General features: G+C 40.5%; 1 protein-coding gene across 1 annotated transcript in view; it reads right to left on the minus strand.

The window, feature by feature from the left end:
* Positions 1-62: 62 nt before the first annotated feature.
* DNAH11 (dynein axonemal heavy chain 11) overlaps positions 63-23,983 on the minus strand; it is a 163,190-nt gene continuing 139,269 nt past the window's right edge. Inside the window, 17 exon segments of the mRNA XM_087750792.1 lie at positions 63-175; positions 178-282; positions 2,242-2,382; positions 3,501-3,610; positions 3,965-4,029; positions 4,663-4,724; positions 4,727-4,765; positions 4,768-4,843; positions 6,761-6,997; positions 10,623-10,742; positions 13,980-14,171; positions 16,497-16,724; positions 19,555-19,682; positions 20,748-20,896; positions 21,833-22,028; positions 22,575-22,695; positions 23,352-23,522. Coding sequence (XP_087606918.1) covers positions 63-175; positions 178-282; positions 2,242-2,382; positions 3,501-3,610; positions 3,965-4,029; positions 4,663-4,724; positions 4,727-4,765; positions 4,768-4,843; positions 6,761-6,997; positions 10,623-10,742; positions 13,980-14,171; positions 16,497-16,724; positions 19,555-19,682; positions 20,748-20,896; positions 21,833-22,028; positions 22,575-22,695; positions 23,352-23,522 — 2,253 coding nt within the window.

The raw sequence follows: 23,983 nt of genomic DNA on the forward strand, positions 1-23,983 counted from the left end.
GCTGACTGAAAAATATTTTTCTCCTTTTGCTTTAACTAGCATGCACTATTGAAAGCTTAGTACTAAACTGGCAAGAGTAAAGCTACTCCTGGCTTCTCCTGGCTTTTCAGATTGAAAGTCCAAATGTAAGTTGGCCCTCTGCTTTTGGTTTTATAAACTGGACGTTCATAAACATCCTTCGATCCACTGGAATAGCCCTTACAAAACTGACTGACATTGCTGGAGTCAATTCCTTGAGCCGGGCTTCAGCTATGGCCCCCAGCTAGATGTCCCACCTGGCACCTGCAGTAAACGTAGGCACATGGTTTATGTGGTGCTCTGTAGTGCAAGACCAGAATAATTTGGGTTTAAACAGTTGCTTATTGCTAAATATTTAATGCTACATTTGAACATACAGATTTAGTGTCGACTGTGGTTGGCCTGTTGTGCGTCATCTCTTTGTATGAATGTGGAGATGAGTACATAGCATCTGCCTGGACTGGACTTCTGGTTTCAGCAGCATGTCCTTCTATTGAAAGCAGAGACTGGAAACTACTTAGAGTTGGGACTTTGAGTATGCCTGTGACTGAGTGTGCCTGTCAAAGTCAAGTGCTCAGATTTTCTCCAAATTCTCCACTAGTTTATGGTCAAGTATTCCAAAAGCTGGAGAACTACACTGGAGTATTTAGTATATGTTTGTACAGTGAGATATCAAACAGGTACTTAAGTGTAGTTAAGACAGAGGAGATCTGTGCTGCTGAAGGGCCATGCACTTTCTGAAAGCTACTGGATTTGTTAACTTTGTTGTTGTGTGTTCTAACATAAACCAGCATACAAAATGTTGCAGATGCTTGTTGTGGATTTTATGAGTGTTTATGTAGCAACAGGAAAGTTTATATTTGCAAATACCAACACAAACGCAGAAACACAGCAACCGCAGCTCACAAGGTTCCTCAATACCTTCCTCATATCCAGAGGAGGAATGAACAGTATTGCCCTGTGAATGACAGATGTTTAAAAAAAAAAATCCTCTGAAAAATTCAGGCTACCTTTTCAAAAAGCAACAGTCAGATGACATGCTCGCCATTGCTCAAGTCCCTCACCCTGACTTTCCCCTTGGGGCTTACCTGCTGTAGTAGCAAGTCCCCTCCAAAAGAGTGGCTTTCCTTTTATTATATTCAGGTCTAATGAAGAGTACGAGTAATGATAATGTTTCTCTAATTGCCTGTTGGAGTCATTCCCCTTTCCTCTAATTAGCTGTAACTTAGTTGACAGCCTTTCTAAGTTAAAACTAAAATCCCATTTTGACTACAGGCCTTACTTGTCGTTCCTGAACTAGATGCTTCAGTCTCAGGAAAATACAGTTCCAAAAGAGCAAGGTACAATGTTTATCCTCTGAAAGTTGTTAAAAGAGGGTTGCAGCTCAACAGATGAACACGGTTTCCATTCAGGGACAGCCTACAACCATACTACAGCTACTGCAATAATTGCTTGGAAACCCACTTGAAAATCTACTCATGTCATACTTGCACCTCACCCACTTAGGTGTGTCATTATACCTCATGCTAATACAGGCGTTCCCAAGTATTTCTTTACTTCTTGGTGTCTCCCCAATGACCTCTAAGTATTATGGCCTAGGAAATGAAAAATTCAGAGTTCTTTAGATCTGTTCATTTAGAACTGACAACTTTCTGCCAAGGTGGAAGAAAAAATGGGAGAAAGATGATTTTGAAAATAGCTTTGTTGGTGGATTGTTTGTTTGCTTTGGTTTGTTTTGGGGGTTTTTTGTTTGTGGTGTTTTGTTTTTGTTTTTTTTTTAACTGCAACTGTGTATACGGCTTGATCCAGGTTACCAATATCTGTTAGCTACTAACCCTATTCTGCACCTCTAAGAGCTGCAGAACATTTCTAGGTCATCAGTATCGGCGTGAAATTTAAAGTCTCTGGAATAGTTGTAAGCTTCTGAACCTCAACGAGATTAGAGCTGCTGCTTTATTACAGTGCAGACATTGTTCAGGCTCAGTTAACAGGTATTTAAATGCATGAAGTATAGTCAGTGATTAGGACACCAAGCTGGTACGAAATTTAAAGTCACAGTGGACCAACACCAACAATCCACCACCATTCCTAAACTTCCTCAGTGGTGTTCATAGGATCACAACACTTCAGTCCAAGTCCTGATGGAACTTATCTACCTAATGAAGGAAGCTAGAGTCCCTGAACTAGGTTACTGAGATCAAGCAATTTAAGTTTATTTCTTACCTTCCATGAGAAGCCCACAGATACAGGCTCCTTCCCTTGGTGGGTGGCCATAATCTTCTTTGGTCTTTTTGGTAACATCTACAGTCAAGCACACTTTATCCAAAGGCCAGTTGTTCTTGCGTGCCATGCTCTGCATTACAGCTTTAAAAAATAATACTTTCAATAATTCAATATCCAGATAGTAATTTTAATGTCAGAACTGTTAACGTGCCCCTCTTGGGCCTTTTGTGCACAAGCCTGAGACTGACGTGTTTATTTTGTTTTGGTTTTGGTTTTGTTTTTTCCTTTGGCCATTAGTTGAAGTAAGGCAAAAAAGCTGCATGAATGCAATTGTTTGGGAAAAAAACATTCTGCACAGGACAGCACAAACCAACCCCCTCCTAAGCAGGGGAGCAAGACCGCATTGCTGTCTGCACTCTGAGATACCACCTCTCTCCAGCTGAGTCCCTGTTCAGAGCAAGCCCAAGCTAATGTCTATTCTGGCCTGCATGGTCCTTACGTCCCCCCAGCCCTTGACAGGAACAAGCACCCAGAAGAGAAAGCTTGGAGACAAGCAGTAAAGGGAGTGAAAAATACAGCTGGGCTTTTGGTGGCCATGCAGAATTTGAGATACCCTGTTATCGGGCTCTCATGTGGCTTCACTGTGGTCTTCAGAATAAATAGATTTATATGTGCTGTGATCACGGCAAGAAGTGAGACATCAATACACTGCTGAAGATTTTTCATCCCCTACTGTGGGAACAACTACACTGGCAGACATTTATTTTTTCTACTGAGCCTGGTAACTGCGTTAATACTAAGGAATAAACCAGAATGGTACCATGACATATGCACTGAATTAGTTAAATAATAATGGCAGGAAAACTTGCACTCTTAACCTTTTTTAAACTATGAAACTCAGCTTTTATTTCCTTAGCTGCTTTGTCTTCATGCTTCTGAGTAGACTGAAGACGTGTTTGGGTTGTTTCCCCCACTTCCAGATGGTTATTCTGATACCAATGAGTCTACCTACAGGAGAACTTGGACTAGAGGATTTTAAAAATGGGACAACTCACTGCTAGGAGTCCCTGTTACAGAGCAAGTTTTGTCATTTCTTTACTGTTTTATTCAGCTTAGATATTTGGCTGATTTTTATCTTTTTCTTTAAACTGTGTTTAACTCTCCAAACAGCATCAAAAACATAGCTAGCACCAATGGTAAAAAATAAATGTCTGGCAGTGAAAGGATATGCCTGGTTCCTTACAACCATCACTGCTTACCTGTCAGAAAGGACTGAGGATTGAACAAGCCAGAAAGCCACACCACTGCTGGCAGCACAAGGTCCTCTGTCCAGATCTCAAGTTCTCTGTACCACATGAGATCGGTAACCCTAAAAGAGAGGTAGTAATAGCTTCTGCCTTAATCTATTCGTACTACTTTTTTAGACAAAATAAATTGCAAGACGTCAAATGTAAGAGTCCTTTTGTCTACAGAGAAGGTACACGGCTGAAGTAACCAGAAAGTATATGCTTATGCAAGCATAAGGTCGTGGTTTTAGTGGACTTTGTTCTTTCCTTGATGTAGGTATGTCTGAAATCAGTTGTAGAAGGGGATCAGCATGAGACACATTGCTGGCAACAAAGAATGTGAGTATGCTCAATCCTGTAAATCTTGGGGAGAAAGCTGAACATCACCATTAGTCATGTTAACACACCTTCAGAAACTGCCAAAAATCGGTAAAAACTGATAGCTTCTTAAATGCAAATTGTCTGATACCGTCTTCAGTGGTGCATTTAAACTTCCAATAGGCTAGAGCAAAGTACAAATCAGGAGCACAAGACAGTCTGAGAGAGACTCCAGATAACGGCATACTGTAGCACACATTGTGGTGAGATGTTAGAGGAATTTCCAAAAACACTGCCTATTTTTTCCATATCTAATGGCCTGCAAGTGGCAGGGTAGGGGAAAGGGTATCCTGAAGGATGCTGAACACCCCTAGCACGTGTGACAAGGGAGGTGACAAAGCCTTGCTTTAGCAAAGTGCTTAGCATTCCTGCAAAATTCACTTCAAAGTAAAACTGACTTGCATTAAGACAAATTTTGGACGAAAAAATAAATGGGACAAAGCTACTGGTTTTAGTTCACTGGAATAGCTCTGTGTATATAGTGAAACCCTGTTACTGTGGCATACTTACACGGGGCAAGGCTTGTATGTGGATGGATGTGCTAGTTTAGTCTATGTGTCTGGCACAGCATCATAGAAGAATGTGGACTGCAGCACTACCATGTGAGGGGAAAACATCAACTCCCCCTTTCTTTGGAGAACAATAAAAAGCACACTGGCATCATAAAGAATAGCTATTCTTTCATTGCCAGAAAAGCAACAGAAAGCCCCAAAATACATAGAAGAGCAACAGTACTGTTAATAAAAAGGTCACTTGCCTTCAGACTGAGGTCCAGCTGTTTAAGAGACCTACAGATCTCTGAAAGGAGGAGGTTCATCTCTCACACTCTTGAAGGCAAACAAGGGCATAGGGCTTCAGGCAGTAGTCATCTGCATGATTTCTGCCATATTAAACTCCTCAGGAAGCATCTCCAGAATACTATCCAGGACATTCTTAACCTTTCCAGGCCAATGCAAACAGAGCCATTAGAAATCACTGCAATTCACTCTTTTTGACTCTTCTACTTTCAGGTCTGATTTCTTCTCCAGGAGAGTGCAAACATCCCATTTTCTTAGGCAGATAAAAAACAGAGATGCTCCCCCACCTTTGCCCTCTCTTTGGCAACAGTATTGAGAGAAATGACTGCAAATCAGTTAACACTTAGCCGCTTCTATTTAGCTTTACATTTTCAAGTAACACTGACTGCCAAAGCCCACCACACATCACCCCTGGGCTTAGGATGACCACTGTTACAAGGATGTACCCTAAGATTGCCTTGGTTTTTAGTCAAGTGTGATTAATAGTTTGTATTTCCATAGTACCTAATAGCTTCTGTCTCCCGCTCCACCGCCCACAGTCCTTACTGTCTTGGGCATCAGGCAAAATACAGCGCAGGCACATGCACACACAGTCTCACCCCCAAAAAGAGCCTCTCTCCCTCCTCGCAGGCCTGCTCTGGAACTGAGACAGAACACAACTGAAAGCCAATTCATAACAGTACTAATGAGCAGGAACTGAAATCACAACATTCATGCAGCTCAGTTTCCCTTTCAGCCCTAGCTTTGGCAGAATTAATGATGAATGCCGTATGTAATTGTCCACACTCACTAAAGTGGATGGGAACCAAACATGAAAAGCACAAGCTTCCCCGGGGAAATGAAGTGTTGTTTGGCTACTTACATGCAGAGCTGTCATATTCCCTTCTGCAAAACCCCCATGATCTGATAAGAGATGGTGATAAGAGAAAAAAAAATAGTGCCCAGAGGTAAAGGACATAGTTTCTCAGGTCTACACTCAGAAAGGAAGGTGCAGAAGACAGCAGGGTCTGATAACGGAACTAGCTGAGATTTCTGATTGCATTTTCCTTTCCTGCTCATCCTTTATTAATTTAATCTATTAAGCACAGCACCAGTGCTTTTCCACGCTTAAAACCCAGTCTTTTACATTTTTCTGGAATCAGTTTGGCTGTACTAGGATATCTGGGTATCTGAGATACCTTGACTGTGAACAGAACTACAGTGCCCCAGTTAACTCCATATTAAGTGACAAAGCTTATCTTTGTATTAGCACTGGTCCCTTCAACCCAGCATCTGATAGCTTATAGGTATTAATGTTATTGTTCTGCTAAACTCCAGATTTGGTACAAGAGAGGTGCTGAAGCTAAGAGATGGTCAGACAGCCTCCTTGCCCAGATTTCATCTCTTCAGACTACCAAACTAAAAATCCCTGAAAACCTCTTCCTCAGCTGCTGCTTGCAAGGGAAGTCTCTTGGAGCAGCCACATGGCTCCTGCTCAGATCAAGGGCCCAGGAAGGGGAGCGGTAGGAGAGCACTGTCCTTGGGCTGCTCTCCTGATGTGGAGACCCTACACATCACTGCTAGGCAGAAAGAAGCCAGGACCATGGGCTGGGAGGGACCTCCTATGCGCAGCACAAGTGGGAAGGAACAGGGAAGCTACACAAAGGGGATTTCTCATGCAGGAGATGGGAACAAAGTACAGAGGTGAAGACTAGACTCACCAACTCAGCCAACCGTAACTTTCTTTGGTAAGTTAGCGTTGCTGTACTTGTTTATAAAAGCACACAATAAAAGCAAGATAGATTCATCCCTTGTTTCCCACCCTATATTAAATTCAAAGTGAAAAAGAAACAGTCTGCATAACAGGTTAGATGTTCCTCTGGTCCAAATTCCTCCCTAGTGCAGTATGTTGCACCAGCTGGCGCATTACCATCGCTACTATTAACTCTCAGCTGATCTTTGCTAATTTCACGCACCTCTATTTTCCTAGAAACGCAGTCTCTTCCTGAAATAACACAGTAAGATGTGTGCTCCACATGTCATTAACAGCACTGAAACGCACCAGATGGAGAACTTTACCTTTTCCTGTGCAGACTGGCCCGATCCTTCTACGAATGAATTCATGGGTTGCATTTCCAGAAGAGTTTTGAAAAGATTCTCTGACTTTGCTGTCAAGTATCCCATCTCAGCATTGGGGTGCAACCCATATAGTACAGGGCTTTTCAGAAGCTTTTCATCTATATAGTTATGGTATTCAGCATAATCCAGATTTGGTGGGGCCAAGAAACCTGGTACCAGAGTCAGTTCCCCTTCAAGCTTCAGTAAAAGAATCAATAATGTTATTGATAATGCTGTCACCAGTTCTCAAAACATTCTTCTGCATCTACAAAGTTTCAGAAATTCATCTGGAGTCTATGAAAATTACACCTATATGTTCTGATATAGTGGAACAGGGTTAACAAACTATTTTTAGTACAGTTACTGTTTGCACACTTTCCCGATGTTCCCATTTTCTGCAGTATTGAAATACTGTTGCTGCTTCCTTTTCCTTCATGAGGACGCTCTGAGTTTATTTTAAGGGCTGCCACTACTGAGGTGAGTGTATTTTAAGTACTGAATTTCTGCAGCCCCTCAGTAGACAAGCAAGGATCGTTGTGCTGTTTTGCAGATGAGAGTCTGAGACACGCTGATGGTGTGTCACACAGGACACCTGTGCGAGAGGCAGGACTGGAGCTTCAACTCCCCTGAACCCCCATCCCAATAACACATGAGCTGCAACATTAATTCTGCTTGGTGTGTTGTTAATTAGGGGCTTTGCACAAACACACTGTGCTCATAATAACCTTAAAGAGATTACAGGGAGCGACAGGTCAATGAGACAAGTAAGTGCAGTGTGGAAATGGGACAACACACACCAATATTTGTGTAATTCTTAGCTTGTCAGAAACAGTGATCCCAGTTTCCACAGAAATGGTTGCCAGCTAGGACATTTCTTCATGTGTTGATGTCCCTTCCTTTCTCTTCTGCCTGGCTGTTAACACCCAGGAGCTGGAACAGAAAGGAAAAACACACTACTCCATTTCATCTCTCCAAATGCAGGACTCTTGCATGGGATTTTGTACTGCTGCTTTGGCCTCAGTGAGATAGACAGTGGTGATAATTTTCACAGCAGAAAAAATTAAGGTTTCATCAGCTCAATATTGAACCAAATACTATTAACTGTACCATTCCTATAGAACAGGCAGGCCCTACCCCTGTCAGGATATTAAAGATAAGACTCAGGACTTGGGAGCAAGTCAAGAATGAAGTAGATAGACAGAGGGCTTTGGTGAGATGTACTCTCGGTGGGCTGCCCTCCTACTGATGACAGGACAGAATAAAAGCTGTAGCAATCACATTTATTTTCCAGGCTCCCCCAGCTCCTGCGCTGTATAGACTTCTCTGGATTCAAAGAGTTTCTCTGAACTTATTGCCATAGAGCTGTCTGGGATTTAAACCAGACTTGGAAGTTGTTTTTGCTGAAAAATATTTCTAGCTCTAAGTGGTACTTTTCACAAGAGCTATTTCTTCCTAATGCAGGGTCCACTCCACAAAATCACAATAAAATTTAACAGCTTTTGGCATTTAGAACAGTCAACAACAAGCTGCTGCTCACAATAACACCAGTAAGCACTTATTTCTGAAGTCATTTTGGTTCTGCAACCAGCCATTTACCTGCGCCTGAACCTGCACCACTAACCTCACCCACAATAAGCTATCTCTTAAGACGCCACTTTGAAGTAGTGCGCAGGTTTTGCAAAAAGCCCTGCTATTCACCTCGAGTGGAAGATCAATTCTGTCAGACAATCTGTACTTACCGGTCTCTCTGCTGGCACTTAAAATGAGTTTTACTGTATTCCTTGGAGTTATGTACACAGAGGGAGGCTGCGGGTTACGGGGGTTCAAAGCAAGAATTCACCGCCCTTCTGTCCTCACAACAGATCCCAGATGAGGTATAGCAAAGCTGACGTACACTGAATTATTCTAACACACCTTGTGGAATGAATTTATAGCTAAAAGAACTCATCGGCAATGCGAATAGGTAAAAGGTAGGTAATCTCCCCAGTGAACACAAAGTGCCATCCCTGACAAAAGGCATTGCCATCCTGTTTGCATTCATTTGGCTGCCAGTCAATGAAGGATTTTCTGGTTTTGCTGGTAATTTGGGGCTCTAACATTTTCCAGTTATGGCAAAAAGCTTGGAAAGATATCTCACTGTTTAAAATACCAGCGGATCCACACTCGGGGTTGGGTCCCTAAACTTTCCAAAGGCCATACAAATAGCAGTGATTCTCCTCAGGTTTCACCACCTATACTTATTTTACAATTATTTGAATGAAAGTTCAGGCTTGTGAAGGTTAATGGACTGCCTAAACTGGAAGCAGTAATTCTTTACTTATCCATAGGCTAGAGGCAGAGCCGGAGCTGGCAGGATGAGCTTCCCACCATGCCCCCGCGACCTCAGCTGTCATTTGGAGAAATCAGCCTCCGCTGAGGTCAGGAGTACAGTGGTGTTTAGCCTTTCCATCTCCATGGCAACTTACTCTTGGGCATCTTCTTCTGAGCAGTTACTTCCAATTGCCTTCATCTGAGTGTGGCTCTTTGACATATGAAAACCCACTCGTTAGGGACCAAGGAGACACCAGCAAGCTCATCTCGCTCACGACCAAAAGGCAGGCTTCAGCCGCGTCGCCAAGGGCGAAAAGTGCGCTTTCCCCAAGTTAGCCAGGCTCCGCAAATGGCCTGCTCACACGTAACATGCTAATTTTATTTTTTTTTTCTCCCAAATAACCTTTTTACCTTTGGACAATGAAAAATAACAAGTCTGGAAAGGGCACTTGAAAAATCTCTCAGCTGTTTTTAGCAAATTGTGTACAATCAGTTCTCTAAAATGACTAGTTCAGCAGCTTAGGAGAAGCAGCTAGTTGGGTTTTTAAAATTTTTTTATACACACACCCCCACCCCCCTACACCTATATATGCATACACATTTTATATAAATGTATGTATATGAAAATAGATTAAAGCAGTTTCCATGCAAGACTTTATAGAACTAAAGTTAAAGCAATATTTTCTTTTTGTATCCTCAAAAATTCTACCATTTGTTTCTGATTAGAAGCAACTTTAGTAATCTTGCACCTTGGACTCATGGATCCTCCACATACACTGCTGTCCAGGGCCAAAACTCAATAGTGAAATTTGAATAATTCAGTATATATCAGCTGGTGATAATCTGACAAAAGTACAGAAACAGATGTGTGAGAGGGTGGTGGAAAATAAGAAACAGGCTAACAAACTGTTTTCCCTATTATGGAAACAGGAAAACACAAGGAAGTGTATAATATTTCCATTCTATTATTTTTCCAGAGAAGAAAACATAGAAACAGCAAATATCAGTTTTGAGGATAGTGCCATTCTGGCCTGCTGCAACTGGTGAGTCTATCAGTTACGCTGGTTAAAGCGCAGTTCCATAAAAGATACTTTCCTATGCCCACCCAGACTTTTCTGAACGGCAGCACCTTAAAAGAGAGTAGTTTTATTAGGAGAATGGAAACCTAAATGTACTATCCCCTAATGTCATTAAGCTGGCTATACAGGCAGTGTTACAAAACGCTGAATTCAAGTTGCCAAGTAAGGGTGCTTGCAAAAGTATTTAAACAAGCAATATGCGAATTCACAAACCCTTGCAGACAAAATCTGCTCATGATGAATCACTGTGCTCATTACAAGTTGGAGAATTTATTCCCCCACAGCCAGACAAGACCTTGTTACAGGTGGGGCTGCGTAGATGAGAAAGTTTGTGGTCTTCTTCACAAGGCTCCAGTTCTGAAAGATGACTTTCTCTTAGGTTGAACGTACTATACACGTGTTCAAGAGCTTTAGGCATATATGAAAGTTCTTACCACAGGTGGGCTGATGAATTCTTGCAGATACATACAGCAGAGCCTGCGGTCCCAGGCATCGGTGATGTGGCCACCGTACATGATCTCACCAAAGAAGTAATGCAAGTCTTCCCATGGAACCTACCCGGGGGAATAGAATGCATCACTGAATGAAACAAGTCCTTTCTGAAGGACAAACCAAAGCTGCTCAGAATAGATGCTGTTAAGAGAAACAAAAGAAATTCAAATACTTCTTTTCAGAAAGCTTCATCGTTATATATTCACATTGCTGGGTTTTGTTTGTTTAGCAAATAAGTACATTGAAACACAGATTTCTTTTATTTCAATCCAGTGAGAGGTATCTATAAATATCTGAGTAAAAATATCAAGTTTGTGACTAAAATTCAGTAACAGTGTAAACTGTATCATCTGAGCCTTATGTCATGTTTTCTACCTTATCCCTTATAAAAAGCTTTTAAGAGAAAAGTACATTTTCAAAACTCCGCGTGATATAAGAGAACATAACTCATTAACAAGCGCATGTATTTTCCCATACAGATCGTTAAAAACATAATCCTCATAAGTGACAGGAAGGTAACCTACTGTGCCTTTCTTAGAGGAGAAATAAAAAACTTGTATCTGATTGCAGTCTTTTATGTCTCCTCTCTAGGAAACACTCAGTAACTGAAATTCTACATTATTTGAATTTGGGATGTATTCAAGAACTTTGGTAAAAATTGAATTAATATTAATCCCATTACTACCACATCATGTAAGCATTATGATTATTGTAGAACTCTAGTCATAATGCCACTGTTATAGCATCTGATTAACAGTGGTAACACATTTTATTCAAGGAACTACTGTCTTTTGCTTTTATTTGGCTTCACAGAGTTCGAAGCTTCTTTTTGCTACTCTTTGGTTTGCAAAATATGCCAGTTTGTGATGAAGCCTTTCCAGACAGGAACCTTTACGCCCTTGGGGGCAGTATTTGCCTCCCAACAGTTCAAGTAAAAACTTAATTATAGGCTTTAAATATTGCATGATGTGACAGAACAGAACAAGTAAAATAGCTACAGCTATTCCAGTCTGCTTGCTACAAGTTTATTTCAATTTGAATATGTAAAACTCTAATCCATCTTTCTTTTAAACTGGTTTGAAGAGAATGAAAAAAAGAAGAAAAAAAAAAAGTCCACTGGAATATAATATGCAATGCTGCATGCTGATGATGAGAAGCCTGAACAGAGAATCCCTGTGAAAAATGCCAACAACTTCGATTTAGAATGAAACATTCTTGCAGTTAGAATAAATCTGCTTTTCGTTTTGTTGGCAACAGAAACACATTTAATGTTTTTCTAATTTCATATATATTTATCTCACGAAATGGCTTTTTCCTTTGTCTTTTAGAAGAGTGTATCAATATTCCAACTCAGTACAAGCTCATCCAGCTGCACACTTCTGGGGACACTGATTACACTGGGATAATCAAAGCTTGTGATATAAAAGAGACATTTTTGCTAGTGTGAGAAAACTGAGGGGTTTGCATTAGAAATATTTTGGGCTCTCAGGTTTGCATAATTGCCATTGTACTGTATAGAAAACTGGTTTGTTGTACTCAAAAAAAACACTGAGCCATTGCTCAAGGGATGGGTATGGTGAGGCTGGAGTCCACATCCCCCTCGCAACATTGAACGACAACTCCATTAACATGCATATGGGGATCAGAAGGCGGAGGGGAAGAGTGGGACAATGAGGCAGGATCAGGCATCCTGCACTTCACCTGAGGAGACCTTAACTATCAGAAGTTAGTGTGGTGGAGTTTGTCTTAGCAACAGGAAAATGGGTTAAGTGAAACTGAGATGCAAGAAGATTAAATATTCACAGGGAAGCACCATAAACTGGTACAAGTGATGATGGAATTGGGGCAATTTCCACTAGCTGATGGGCTAGCTCAAGTTTCCCAGTTTATGCTTTCTGGTCTGTCCCTAATTGTCTTAAACAAAGTCATCCCCAAAGGATATTTAACTGGGAGTTTTTATATATATATACACACACACACACAAAGTAATATACATGTATATGTACATACAAAGTCACGTTTTGAAAAACTATTGTCTCTTTTCTGTCTCCAATATCTATGTTAAAAAAATGCTTATAAAGCCACAGGGTAATGAATCACTAACCAACATAGTGAGAAGGGCCAATAAGCAATATTACCAAGAGGAGAGAAGAAATAATTCTCGCTCTTACAGACCTTTCTAGTCCTGCCTGCCATCAGAATCCTCCCTCTCATTAATTAGCAAAATTAATTATCCAGCTTTTGAATTGTGGTTTGAAAACAACAGAGCTTAAAGCAGCAAGATTTATTAGCAAAGAAAACTAAGGGTTGGAATAAGCTGATTTTATAGACTTGTTTTCTAAATGGGAAGCATTATTAAATCATCACTATAAAATTAAGCAATTATTTCACTATGACACCAAGTACTACAGAAAGGAAAAACAGTTTCATGTCCTATTAGCTAAGTAAAGGTCAGTATGGGTTAAAAGAAAAAAGGAAAATGAATTTCTAAGAGTAAATACAAGTTGAGAGATACGGAGAAAACCATACCATCAAGCGGTGAGATTTCCCTCTCTTTTTTTCTTTATAAGTATCTCTTCAATTTCTTTAAATTACTAAAATGAGAGGATCTGTTCAGTACTATCCTATATCATTCAGTAATAAATAATTATTGCCTTTATTTAGGCATTTCATACACAGAACTTACACAAATGACCTCAGCTGAGTATTTAAACTGTACAAGTGTGAAATATGCTGTAGCTCAGAAATAAAATCACTCATCTACCCTTAACTTTGACTCAAGGGGAACATTACTGAGAAAGTCACAACAAGGTGGCATCCTTAATACATAATAATGACACATGCAGGAAATGCACCATTATTTATACATGTGACGTGCTGTAAATTGCTTCCATCATCAGAACTAATTGTAGTGATTATTAATGCAGTGTTATGAACTGTCAGAATTGCTGTATGTAATTACATTTGTGCAAATGCTTCATTACCTGCCTAATGAATTTGGCATATATGCACATGTAAACCACTGTTTTTGTTAACATAATGAAGGGCATTTTTTTCCCCCTTAGCTACTGATGTGGAACTGGTTTGACCTATATTACAAAGTTCAAGCATCCACTGCCAGAAAAAAAACACACACCCCCCTTGGATCTGGTTTATTTTCTACTCAGCAACAGCATCATATAATGCCAGCTACTTAAATAACAGCTTCAGAGAAAGACTTGTATCCTCCTTATTCAGTATAAACAGCCGATTGAGTTGAAATGACCTTGGTGTGCGGTTACCTGATCACTATGTCTTACCTTCGTATGAGTCTCTAAAGAGTTGCAGAGGACAGTGATGCAGACGGTGAGATCTCTAGCACCGAATGGGTACCTTCCATTCCAGCCCTGAGGGCCAAACTTCAGTCTCCCAGCAACACAAGTGTGAAAATAGCACAGAGAAAAAAGGATGCTTTTAAATTCCCCTTCTCTGGTACACAGTTCAAGGGTACCCTGTCAAAGAAAAAAGGCATACATTTATCCAGTTAACAACCGGCAGCGTTATCGATAGCTGTGCCTGCCTCAGCTGCTGAAAGGGAGCACTCACAAGCCTGAAGTTTGAAGGAGAGTGAGAAACAGGTTTCTTAGTGATAAGTGACTATTAGGCAGTATTTTTTGCAGCAATTCCCAGAAGCAAAACTGTTGATGGTTACCATTCTATTTCCAAAAGTCTCTCAGGAAAGAGAACTGTTGTGCTGCTGAAACCAATAAAAATAGATACTTTAACTAGAACCCTATAAATATTACTCAGATAACTGCTATAGTTTCTTAGCATAAATCATCCATAGGCTTTATCCCAAGTAGAAGATTTGCCAGTTTAACATTTATTAAAAAATGCATTATTCCTTCAAATTTTACACTGTTTCCCAGAGTCATGTTTGAAATTGAAGTTTAATAATTTTTTTTTTGCCTCCTTTGTTTATAGTGTTAGTAGAGAATCTCGGCAAGATGAGATTCTGCTCAGGGCTTCAACTGGTTTTTAAATTACCGAGACAAACTATTTGGCATTTTCCTATAAAACCTGCAGAAATTCATTAGTTCTCTGACAGTTCTCTATATCCTATCTTTTACTTTAAGAAGTAATTGACATAACAAAATGACTTTTGATATCCATAAAAACATAGATGTGTGGAAGGAACTTCAGAGGTATATGCTCTTGGCTGTCAAAAGGAAATAGGTCACCCCGAACTGAAGAACAGGTAGCAAAGTCTAAGCAAAGGTGAAGGATTTTATGTCTGACAAAAAACTCTCCTTAAGTCAGAATCCTGAGTTTAACCATGAACAATACAACACAAGCTTCTATCCTGAAGAAAACCACAAAACCTGAAACCTATTCCACCTGGATTACGCATAGTTTGATTTTCTTATTACAATTCTTTTTTTTTTTTTTTTTTAATTAAAATACCTTAACCAGAAACATATTAAAGACAGTGTCTACACAGGAATTTGTAGCAAGCCGCAAACACTCATGGCTCAAAATAATGGGGGAGAAAAGAGGGTTTTCTAAAGTATCAAACTTAGAAATTAGCTAATGAAAATACATACTATATATATATATTTCTTGAACTGAACACAGCCTGAAGTGGGGCAACAATGTGTGTGAACTGCCTTTATTAAAAACTTTGTCTAGCTTTTTCAGCTTTCCATTAAAAAGATTAAAAGTTACTAAAAAAGAAAAAAATTGCTGCATTAATAGCTGTCTGTGTAGCTACAAAATCACAGCCATTCTTCCTTTCTCACAAGTATCTTTCCGAATCGCCTCAAACTATCAAAATCAATCAATTTATAGCCAAGGCAGCTTTGACATGGCTCTTTTAGTGCATGGCTCTTTTTCTCTAGGCATTGGTTCGCAGAATTCCCTTTAAAAGAAACTCTTACCCTTTTCACATCCAAGCTCTGCCTTCATGTGTCCTGTGCTCAAATAAATATATGCTAATACATTGCTGGAAGGCTGAAGTGTACAGTTACAGTTGTCTTTATCATGGTCTGCTTTGCTGACATGAATAAGCTTGCTGCTCCAGTGCTTTCACAGCTGCGGGCAAGTTGACTTGCACCAAGCTTGAAGTTCCTCAGGGTAACAGACCGTGATAACCAGGGATCCGGAGGGAAGGAGGCTACACACATCCAGTGACACCCCTGTCCTCCACATTCACATGTCTTCTTTCTCCTACTTCTTCTTCCCACCCACCAAGCAGCTCTGAAGAACCTCACGCAGGGAAAGAACAAAAAACAAAACAACAAATGATGCATAACCCTTGCTCATGAACTCCTTTCTTTATGCCTAAATATGGGAGTTCATACACAGGGTATGAACCATTGCCTGAACATCTGGGTATATAAATCCACTCTGTAGGAGAATGGACATGGTCAAACCAAATTTAGAGCTCAGCAAAGTTAGCAAGTACCACTGAATGAAAGAGCTCTGACTTCAGAGCATGGACAGTTTTTTTTCATAAGACTGCACAGATGGGTAAAGCTGGTGCCATAAATGTACTTCTATCTTTGTAAGCATACCTATGCAAGTCTATATCTAGATATTTAATAATACAAGCGTACACATTATTGTCACGTGTTTCTTTCTGCACAACATTGATGGGAAACATGGAGGCAGCGCAGGGCACGGAGGGCTGGCACCCTGCAGCTGCCAGGTTAGTTTGGAAGCAAAAAGATCCCAAAGTTCTGCTTTCTACAATTTGATCATCAGCATTATCACTTCTCCCCATGGGGGAAGGAGTAATTAAAACAAATTAATGAAAAAAAAGTACATCTTGCTTTTACCTGGTCAAAACTATAGAGTGCAGCATGTAAGTTAGCCAGCATCCCTGTAGGAGGTTCACTGGTGATTTTAATCGAGTTTTCCAGTATTCCTTGAGGAATGATGTGCTCTTCTGAGGTTGGAGCTGGTTCAGCACTAATAAAGACATGGAAATCAGGATGACTTTCTTCACTGCATTGCTCGAGGAGTTTTTCTGAAATTCTTAGCCACTTGGCTACTAGATGAATATTCTGTTGAAAAACAGCCAATATGTTTATTGTGAGGAAACAAACAAATTTGTTATCCTTAAAACATTGTTATTGTGGCTTTATAATAAAAAATAGCTGTTACTTAATTCAAAACATCACTTTATTATTAAATAAATTGATAATACAAAGAATAAACTTGAAGATTCTTAGCTATTGTGCCATTTCTTGGTATCTGTTGCAATAATGGAGGTTTTGCCATTAGCCTCTAAATTTCAGGCCTTGATTCTGAAGCTAACAAAAATATTATAAACTCAGGGTTAAGTGATCTGGGGGTGTGGGTGTTATCCTATGTAAAGATAAGCATAACTCAGCAGAGCACTTGGACTCTACTTAAATTCCCTGTAGATCTGGGACCTAAGACAAACCATGTCCAATGCATACCAGGAACAAGACTGAAGAAGTGCTAGACAAACAAAAATATTTACAGCTATCCTACTACTTAAAAAATATGTTTCATACCACTTCAGAGCCTAATTGTCTTTAAGATTCTAGTATATGAAGACAGTGGAAAGTCATTGATAGACCAGAGAAATTAGTTAAAATTAGCTGCCTCCAAAGCACCTACTGGTGAAATATGGGAATATCAAGAAAAAGGTTTACAATGTAGCAGGGCTACACCTGCTTTCACCCCTCCATTAGCCCACACTCCACTTTTTTCTTACAGAACTAGCAACTCAACTTTCAACTCAGCTGCAGCTTCCCTCTGGCTCTTCACTGCTGTGCCAGAAACTGCTGATTGCACTGGCTTCCACTTCCATGCAGCGCAAGAGGAATTGCAACTGCATGCACCAGCCAAGGAATACGGCATGTCAGTCACGCTCTGGCTGCTGCATCACTTTAACATTAGACCTGCTGAGGGGATATTCCTAAATTGTCTCTGGACACATGGAAAAAGGAATAGGGGGGTGGAAAGAGAGGGAGGCTTTCATATCACATTACCTGATAGCAGCCTGGCATTTTCATACAGGCTACATCCATCCACTGCAAAGCAGAAGTGATTTGAGCCTTAATATAATAACAAAACAACCTTTCAATATATCAGATGTCTGAGTTTGAGACACTAATGTAAGAGTGACACAAGAGTTAAACCTGCTACCAAAAAATTTCAAGTCAGTCTTTCTTCTGCCAGTTTACCAAACGCTGTGCCAATTGCTTTTGCTACCGTTTTTCAGATCTTGCATTGTTTACTCCACAAGATACTTGTGCTACCTCTTGCTCTGTCACCTTCTGGACTTCCCTCTGCTACACCTCCAGCAGAAGCTTTGCATTAAGAGCTTGACCTACCTCTGCTGAGGTCAGTAAAAAATTTCCTCCCTGCTTCAAGGGCATAGGTCTGAAGCCAAGGCAATTTCTTAAGTATTTCCCACCCAGAATAGTAGGGTGTTTAAAATGTCTAATTATACACCCCCTAGCCTCCAACAAAATGCATAGTAAAATAATTCATCTTTTTGCTCCAGGATTTTTTTTTAAAACATAAACATAAACATATAGGTATTTCAGCCAAACCTCAGAAGAACGAAGCTTGAGAAGTACTAAGTACATCCAAATCCCACTAGCTCTAGCTGGCTTAGCATCATTTCAGATTTGGTCCAAAATCTTTATTTAGTCTCCTTTCAGACTTTCCCCAGCCCTTCACTATCAAAAATCTTCACAGCAAAATTGTCACCTCCCTTCTCTCGCAGAAGCCAGGCATAACGGGCTGGAAAATGGAGCAGGCCTGTAATGCCAGAAGCCTCTCAGATGTTTCCCATTTATCCCTGTGGCTTCAGACACACAACACTGCTGATTTAGGGCCTCTGCCATCTCCCATTTTCTCGCCCTGTCCTCAGAGCAACTCAGAACACCAAAACTCCCCTTAAAACCAACTCTGCTCTTTCCTTCACATTTCTATACTCACTAGGAGAAAAGCAGGGTTATTTTCAGACTAGCGTGACTAGCTTACTCGTGCGAAACCTGGTTAAAGAATTCTTCCAGTTTCAGTGTCGATGAAGCGGTCAGTTTGTGCGTGTTTGCACCGTCCCTAGCTCACCGAGGCCCCTCACTAATCCCATGGTGATTTTATTTCAGCCGGCAGACAACACTGAGTCTAGCCCATCTCTTCATTTGTTGCAGGCAACCTGGTTAACAGCAGAATGTATATCTGGTCCCCATGACCTCCTTAATATCAAGGTCCAGAACATGCATTTCTTGCTTGGCTTCAGGGCAAAGGGATTGTTACAAATATCCATTGGCTATTTAGCTTAAGATGGTGGGAAGGAAGCACCTTCTTTCATTAACAATTACGGTGCTCCGGTCCGCTCTGTCATTGCGCCGGGAATCGCAGCTCACCAGGGTATTTGCACAGATCTTTTCATCTGCTGCAGAGGGGGTTCCCAGTCCATACAACGCCGGCCAAAGCTGCGGCTGCTATCTCAGAAGAGCAGCACTCCAGGGCTAATTATACAGTTTCCCAAGGGGGAGTCAGACCTGTTTTATTGAAGTCTCCATTATGGCCCACTGAACAGAACAGGAGCTCTTAATTACATGGGGGCAAGTGTATGCCTGTGGGCAGTCCTACCTACCCACCAGAGGCTTTCTGTTTTATCTCTTCTGTTCCTCCTAGGGGGGGTGAGGACAGTGTTCAGAAAAACACGACATACGCCCTATTAATATGATGTTCATCCTGTTACAATCAAAAGCAAAAGCAAAAAAGAACAAGATTATTAGCTGTTTAAAACTTCCGCTGTAATCTACCACATATTTTGTTTGTATTCTGGCAATATCCCTCCAACTGAGGAGACAGTCCCCACTGGAGGGGCTGCTTGACACTCACTTGGAGAAGAAGCCAATGGCCATGTCTGACAGCCTTCTCGAGTGCTGCCTCTGCAACCAACTCCTGCCCTTGTCCTAAACAGATGTTATGAAATCTTCCAGAGTCTATAGTGAACCCAAGCTTTTTGCCTGTAAAAGAAACAATTGGGGAAGGGTGAACGACAGGGGGGAGGAGATAGGAAAATTAGCAGAGCAGAAAGGAAAAAGAATGATAATGCCCCCATTAATTTCACTATCACTTGTGCAATGCATATTACTTCTTCTGAAGCACTTCACTAAACCCTTACAATTTCAACAAGCAAAATTGCAAGCTCTCAACAGTGGCCTTATTGCTGGTATTAGAAAAAGCCTGCAGAAATCTGTTCCCTTGGTTTTAAGATAATGAACCTTTTGACATTTTGATAGATGCTCGGCATTGTTACTGAGCTTTAGAAACTCTTACAGGGGGTACAGAGCAATTCCCTTATGAAAAAGGGAGCAACATGTGGTAGATATCACATCAGTTTTTTAACTGATTGGTTCAGTGGGTAAATGCACAAGCCTCTCACCTTGTGAGGCCTGAGTTTAAATTGAGCACAGTGAGGTCACAGCTGTATTAACCTGGTATTCTCACTATTGTCTGTGGGGAATAGTAATCCTAAGTATAAAGCCACAGAGCCCTATACAATTGAGTATAGTTTGTATAATGACCATTATTTAGTCACAGGGGGCACAAGATTACATGAGCATGGAGAAAATTGCCCTCTGGCCCTCATCTAGTCAAAAGGTAGAAAACAGTACAAAGGAAACCTGCATTATGCCAAGCAGAGGAATGCTCGGTCTAAAAATTTCTTCATACTGTAGTGCTTATGGCTTTACACTTTTCATCTACCCCATTTACCATGAATATGGTGGGGGTGGAAGAAACTTTAGAACTTGAATCTTCTGCTGAAAATAAACCTTGCCCAACTTTCCCATAGTACTGTATACTCCATTGTAGTGACAGATGATTCCAGAAGGCTTTGTTCTGTGTAGTAAAAGTACACCCATACTTGTACGTGTGTATGGGCACATACACAGAAGCATATAACTGTCTATTGATTTATCTACATTTATAGCCCTGCATGCTCCATTTCACTTTCGAGCTCAATTTTTCTTTCTTTAGTGGGAGCACAGCTGAGTGATCCTTGCACCAGAAGCAAATAAGAGGCTTACCTAGTATCCCAATATCTTCAAGTGGGTCTTCTCTTGGAGACAGAATGAAAAACACAGGAGTGGCTGGACTGCTCTCTTCATAGGATTTTGCTAAGTCCATTCTTGTTCTTTCCACATATCTTGAGCCAAGCTTTTCCTCCACAAAGTTCCTATACATATGAAAAAACTTGCACTAAACACCAAAGACGTTCCCTGATACAAGCTTCAAGCCTGCACCATTCTCAGACTTGAGTGGCTGACAGTGATGGTCTAACAGTCGCTTCATCAAAAAAATTGTCAGGGAAGTGAATGAAAGGCAAGAAGGGGAGGCAGGGGGTGAAGCAAGACAGAAGATGATCATTCCCATTTCTCTGTGGGATAGGGTCCATGTGACAGAAAACAGCAACTTTTGAATTAAAAGGACCTCTTCAATAACTGAATCCAAGAAGTTGTTATATGCAGGCAATACTGTCATGTAAAGCCAGGGCAGCTGGGCAGAATAAACACCCAGGGCACAAAACCTACATTCTCAGAAGGCATGTAAATGGGTAAAAGCTGTGATGGTGGGGTGTGGAGGATCAGGTCTATGAGACCATCACTTGGGATCAAAAGATTAAAACAGTACAACTGGAAAACAGCTGGGAGAAGATCAGTAAGCATCCACAATTGAATCTTTCTTGGTATCACAGAATTTTAAAGAAGGAGACCTGAAAAATTGTCATCCCATGGGGTTAGCTACCAGCCCTAATGCCATAATGAGAACTAACACCGAGAAATACACTTTTAGCTATTAAGAGCATAGCTTACTATATTTCTGTTTACTAATGAGCACTCTCCTCAGGGTATCTATATGCAATCTAAAAGAAATCACAAACATAGCTCCCCAAATATGCCATTACTCATGTCTCACCACACTACCTCTTCATAAACTCTTCACCAGCAGAACAGGCTGGGAAGGGCCACAGTCATTGATTTCAAATTCTGGTTGATCGCCTAGTTTATAAGTTATTTGCCTGCCTCTTAAGGTCTGAGTTTTCTCCATGCTGACACATACAAGCCACCCTCACACACGCTTGCCCTGAAAGACGTACCCTCAGATTTCATACCTAAGAGCGTACGTCATTCTGTCCAGACAGAGCGCCCTCAGTATGATTAGTTCCTGAACAGAGCTTTTGTTTGTCCATTCCTGGTGGAGCTTTTCCTTTTCTGGACATTCTGATTCCACCCACTTCTTCCACCTCTTGCTGGATCCTTCAATATCTTTATCTAACACCCTGAACACATCCATCACTGCCATAGCCTGGAAACATGCCAAGGACATAAATATAGATGATGTACCTTCTGCGTGAAGACTGAAACGGGAAGACAAATACTGATACTTGTGGGGTATGTAAAAAAACATAGCTTAACCAATTACAAGGGACTCAGGACTTACCTTAAAATGCTGAATTACATATATATATATATATGGATAATATTATTTATAAGCATTTACTTTGGTCAGTATTGCCATATTGTTTCCTTACTGTTAAATATCAAGATATGACAAACTGGAAACCTTGTACAGGACATTTCCTATAGTAAGAAGTGGTATGAAGATGAAAATTTTATTTCTAGGGGACTGGACAAATTATGGTAAAACAGAATTTCCCCAGAAAGCACAGTAGGTGATGTCTAAGGAAAAATACACTCAAAAAGGAATGACAACTCCTCTTTGAAAGCATCACTGGTTCTGCTAAAAATTACGGTGGAATGTATGACTTTATCTGAAATTGCCTACTTGTAGCATGCTTCCAGAAATAACATCAGAAAAGACTTAGAATGAAAAGCAATTTTCCCAACCTATCCTAATGGCACTCCATGACTGAGTAGTCAAGAAGTCAACAGGACTCTAGTAAGTGTGTTCAACTCTGAACCGAAGAAGGAAATCCAATTCAAGGAGTTCTATCTCTTTACTTCTAAGAAGAATCTTGACAGCACACAAAATTGAAAAAGGTCATCAGACTTGCTTCAGAGCCACTTCTGCCTTAGAGTATTCACTGCTCAAAGTATTACTGAGTAGGGAGCTCAAAGCAACAAAAATTCCTATGGCTGCATTTTCTAAAACTCTGATATAAGAATTTACACCCTGTTTTAATGATATTTTAAAATATTGATTTGAAATCTATTGCAAATGGAGTGATTCTTAGATATTAATCACTAAAGGGTGTGACAATTTTTTTCAAAACCATTCCTACACACACATAGTGTGACACAACCCGGAGCAAGCTCTTTAGAGCAAAATCTCCCACCCAGTACAACTGGGTATTTTTTAGTGAATTCTTACTTTACATACCACATAAATTTCAACCCTAATTATCCAACCACAAGCAGCTAAGTCATGTTATTTATCCTCAGTGTAGCTTCATAAAGTCATTGCAGCATTTTAAATGAAAAGAATTACATAAAAGCCTCTTTGGAATTTTTGCAATTATTATTGATATTGAAGCAGCAGTCACGCTGTGTGAGAAACTGCACAGCCACAAGGTAACACAATAACTTGTCTGGGCAGAGGCATCACCTTCTAGTGAAGAAAGAGCAAACTCAGTAGATATCAGCATCACCGATCTGAAAATTTTTCCTCACCTCAAAGGCTGTTTGGGCTAAGAAAATGAGCTTATCCTTTTGAAAAAGTCCTTGGCTTGTGAAAAGAAAGGCTGAATATGTGACAGCTTCTGTCGAGTTAGAGATACGACACTGAATATCCCCTGATTTTTCAGCCTGCTTAAGTGCTTTGTGGAAGACTGCATTGAAAGCCTGAAAATAAGTACAATTATTTTCATTTATTGAATTTCAGAATCTTGTTTGTTTGCTTTTCTACACACAAGATAATTGGTTTCTGACTGCAGGCTTCTAAGAAGAGCTGGCCTAAGCAGTCTAAAATGCAAGGCACTTCTGCCAAGAGGCTTTTGAGGAAACTTCCAGCAAACCAAGGGTGAGGGTTGCAAATGGCAACACTCTCCTGCTTCCTTACTTCACTCAGAAGGCAGAACCTCTCACTTAAGCCAGCTGGTAATTTTGCAGTGGGTGATCTCCCTTTCTCGTAGCATTAGATAATTTGGTAGATTTGCCACAGTGAATTGTTTATACAGAATCCCTCAAAACTCTTCCTACCTGACCCTGTGGGATGGCTTAACGCAAGGAAGATAAACTGTATAAGCACAGCCAGAAAACACCGTCAGAATGGAGACGGCCGACAAAGAGACCTGTGGGAATGT

This window comes from Nipponia nippon, unplaced genomic scaffold (assembly GCF_047370975.1).
Source record: "Nipponia nippon isolate SJK-2023a ecotype South Korea unplaced genomic scaffold, ASM4737097v1 scaffold_1, whole genome shotgun sequence".
NCBI lineage: Eukaryota > Metazoa > Chordata > Aves > Pelecaniformes > Threskiornithidae > Nipponia > Nipponia nippon.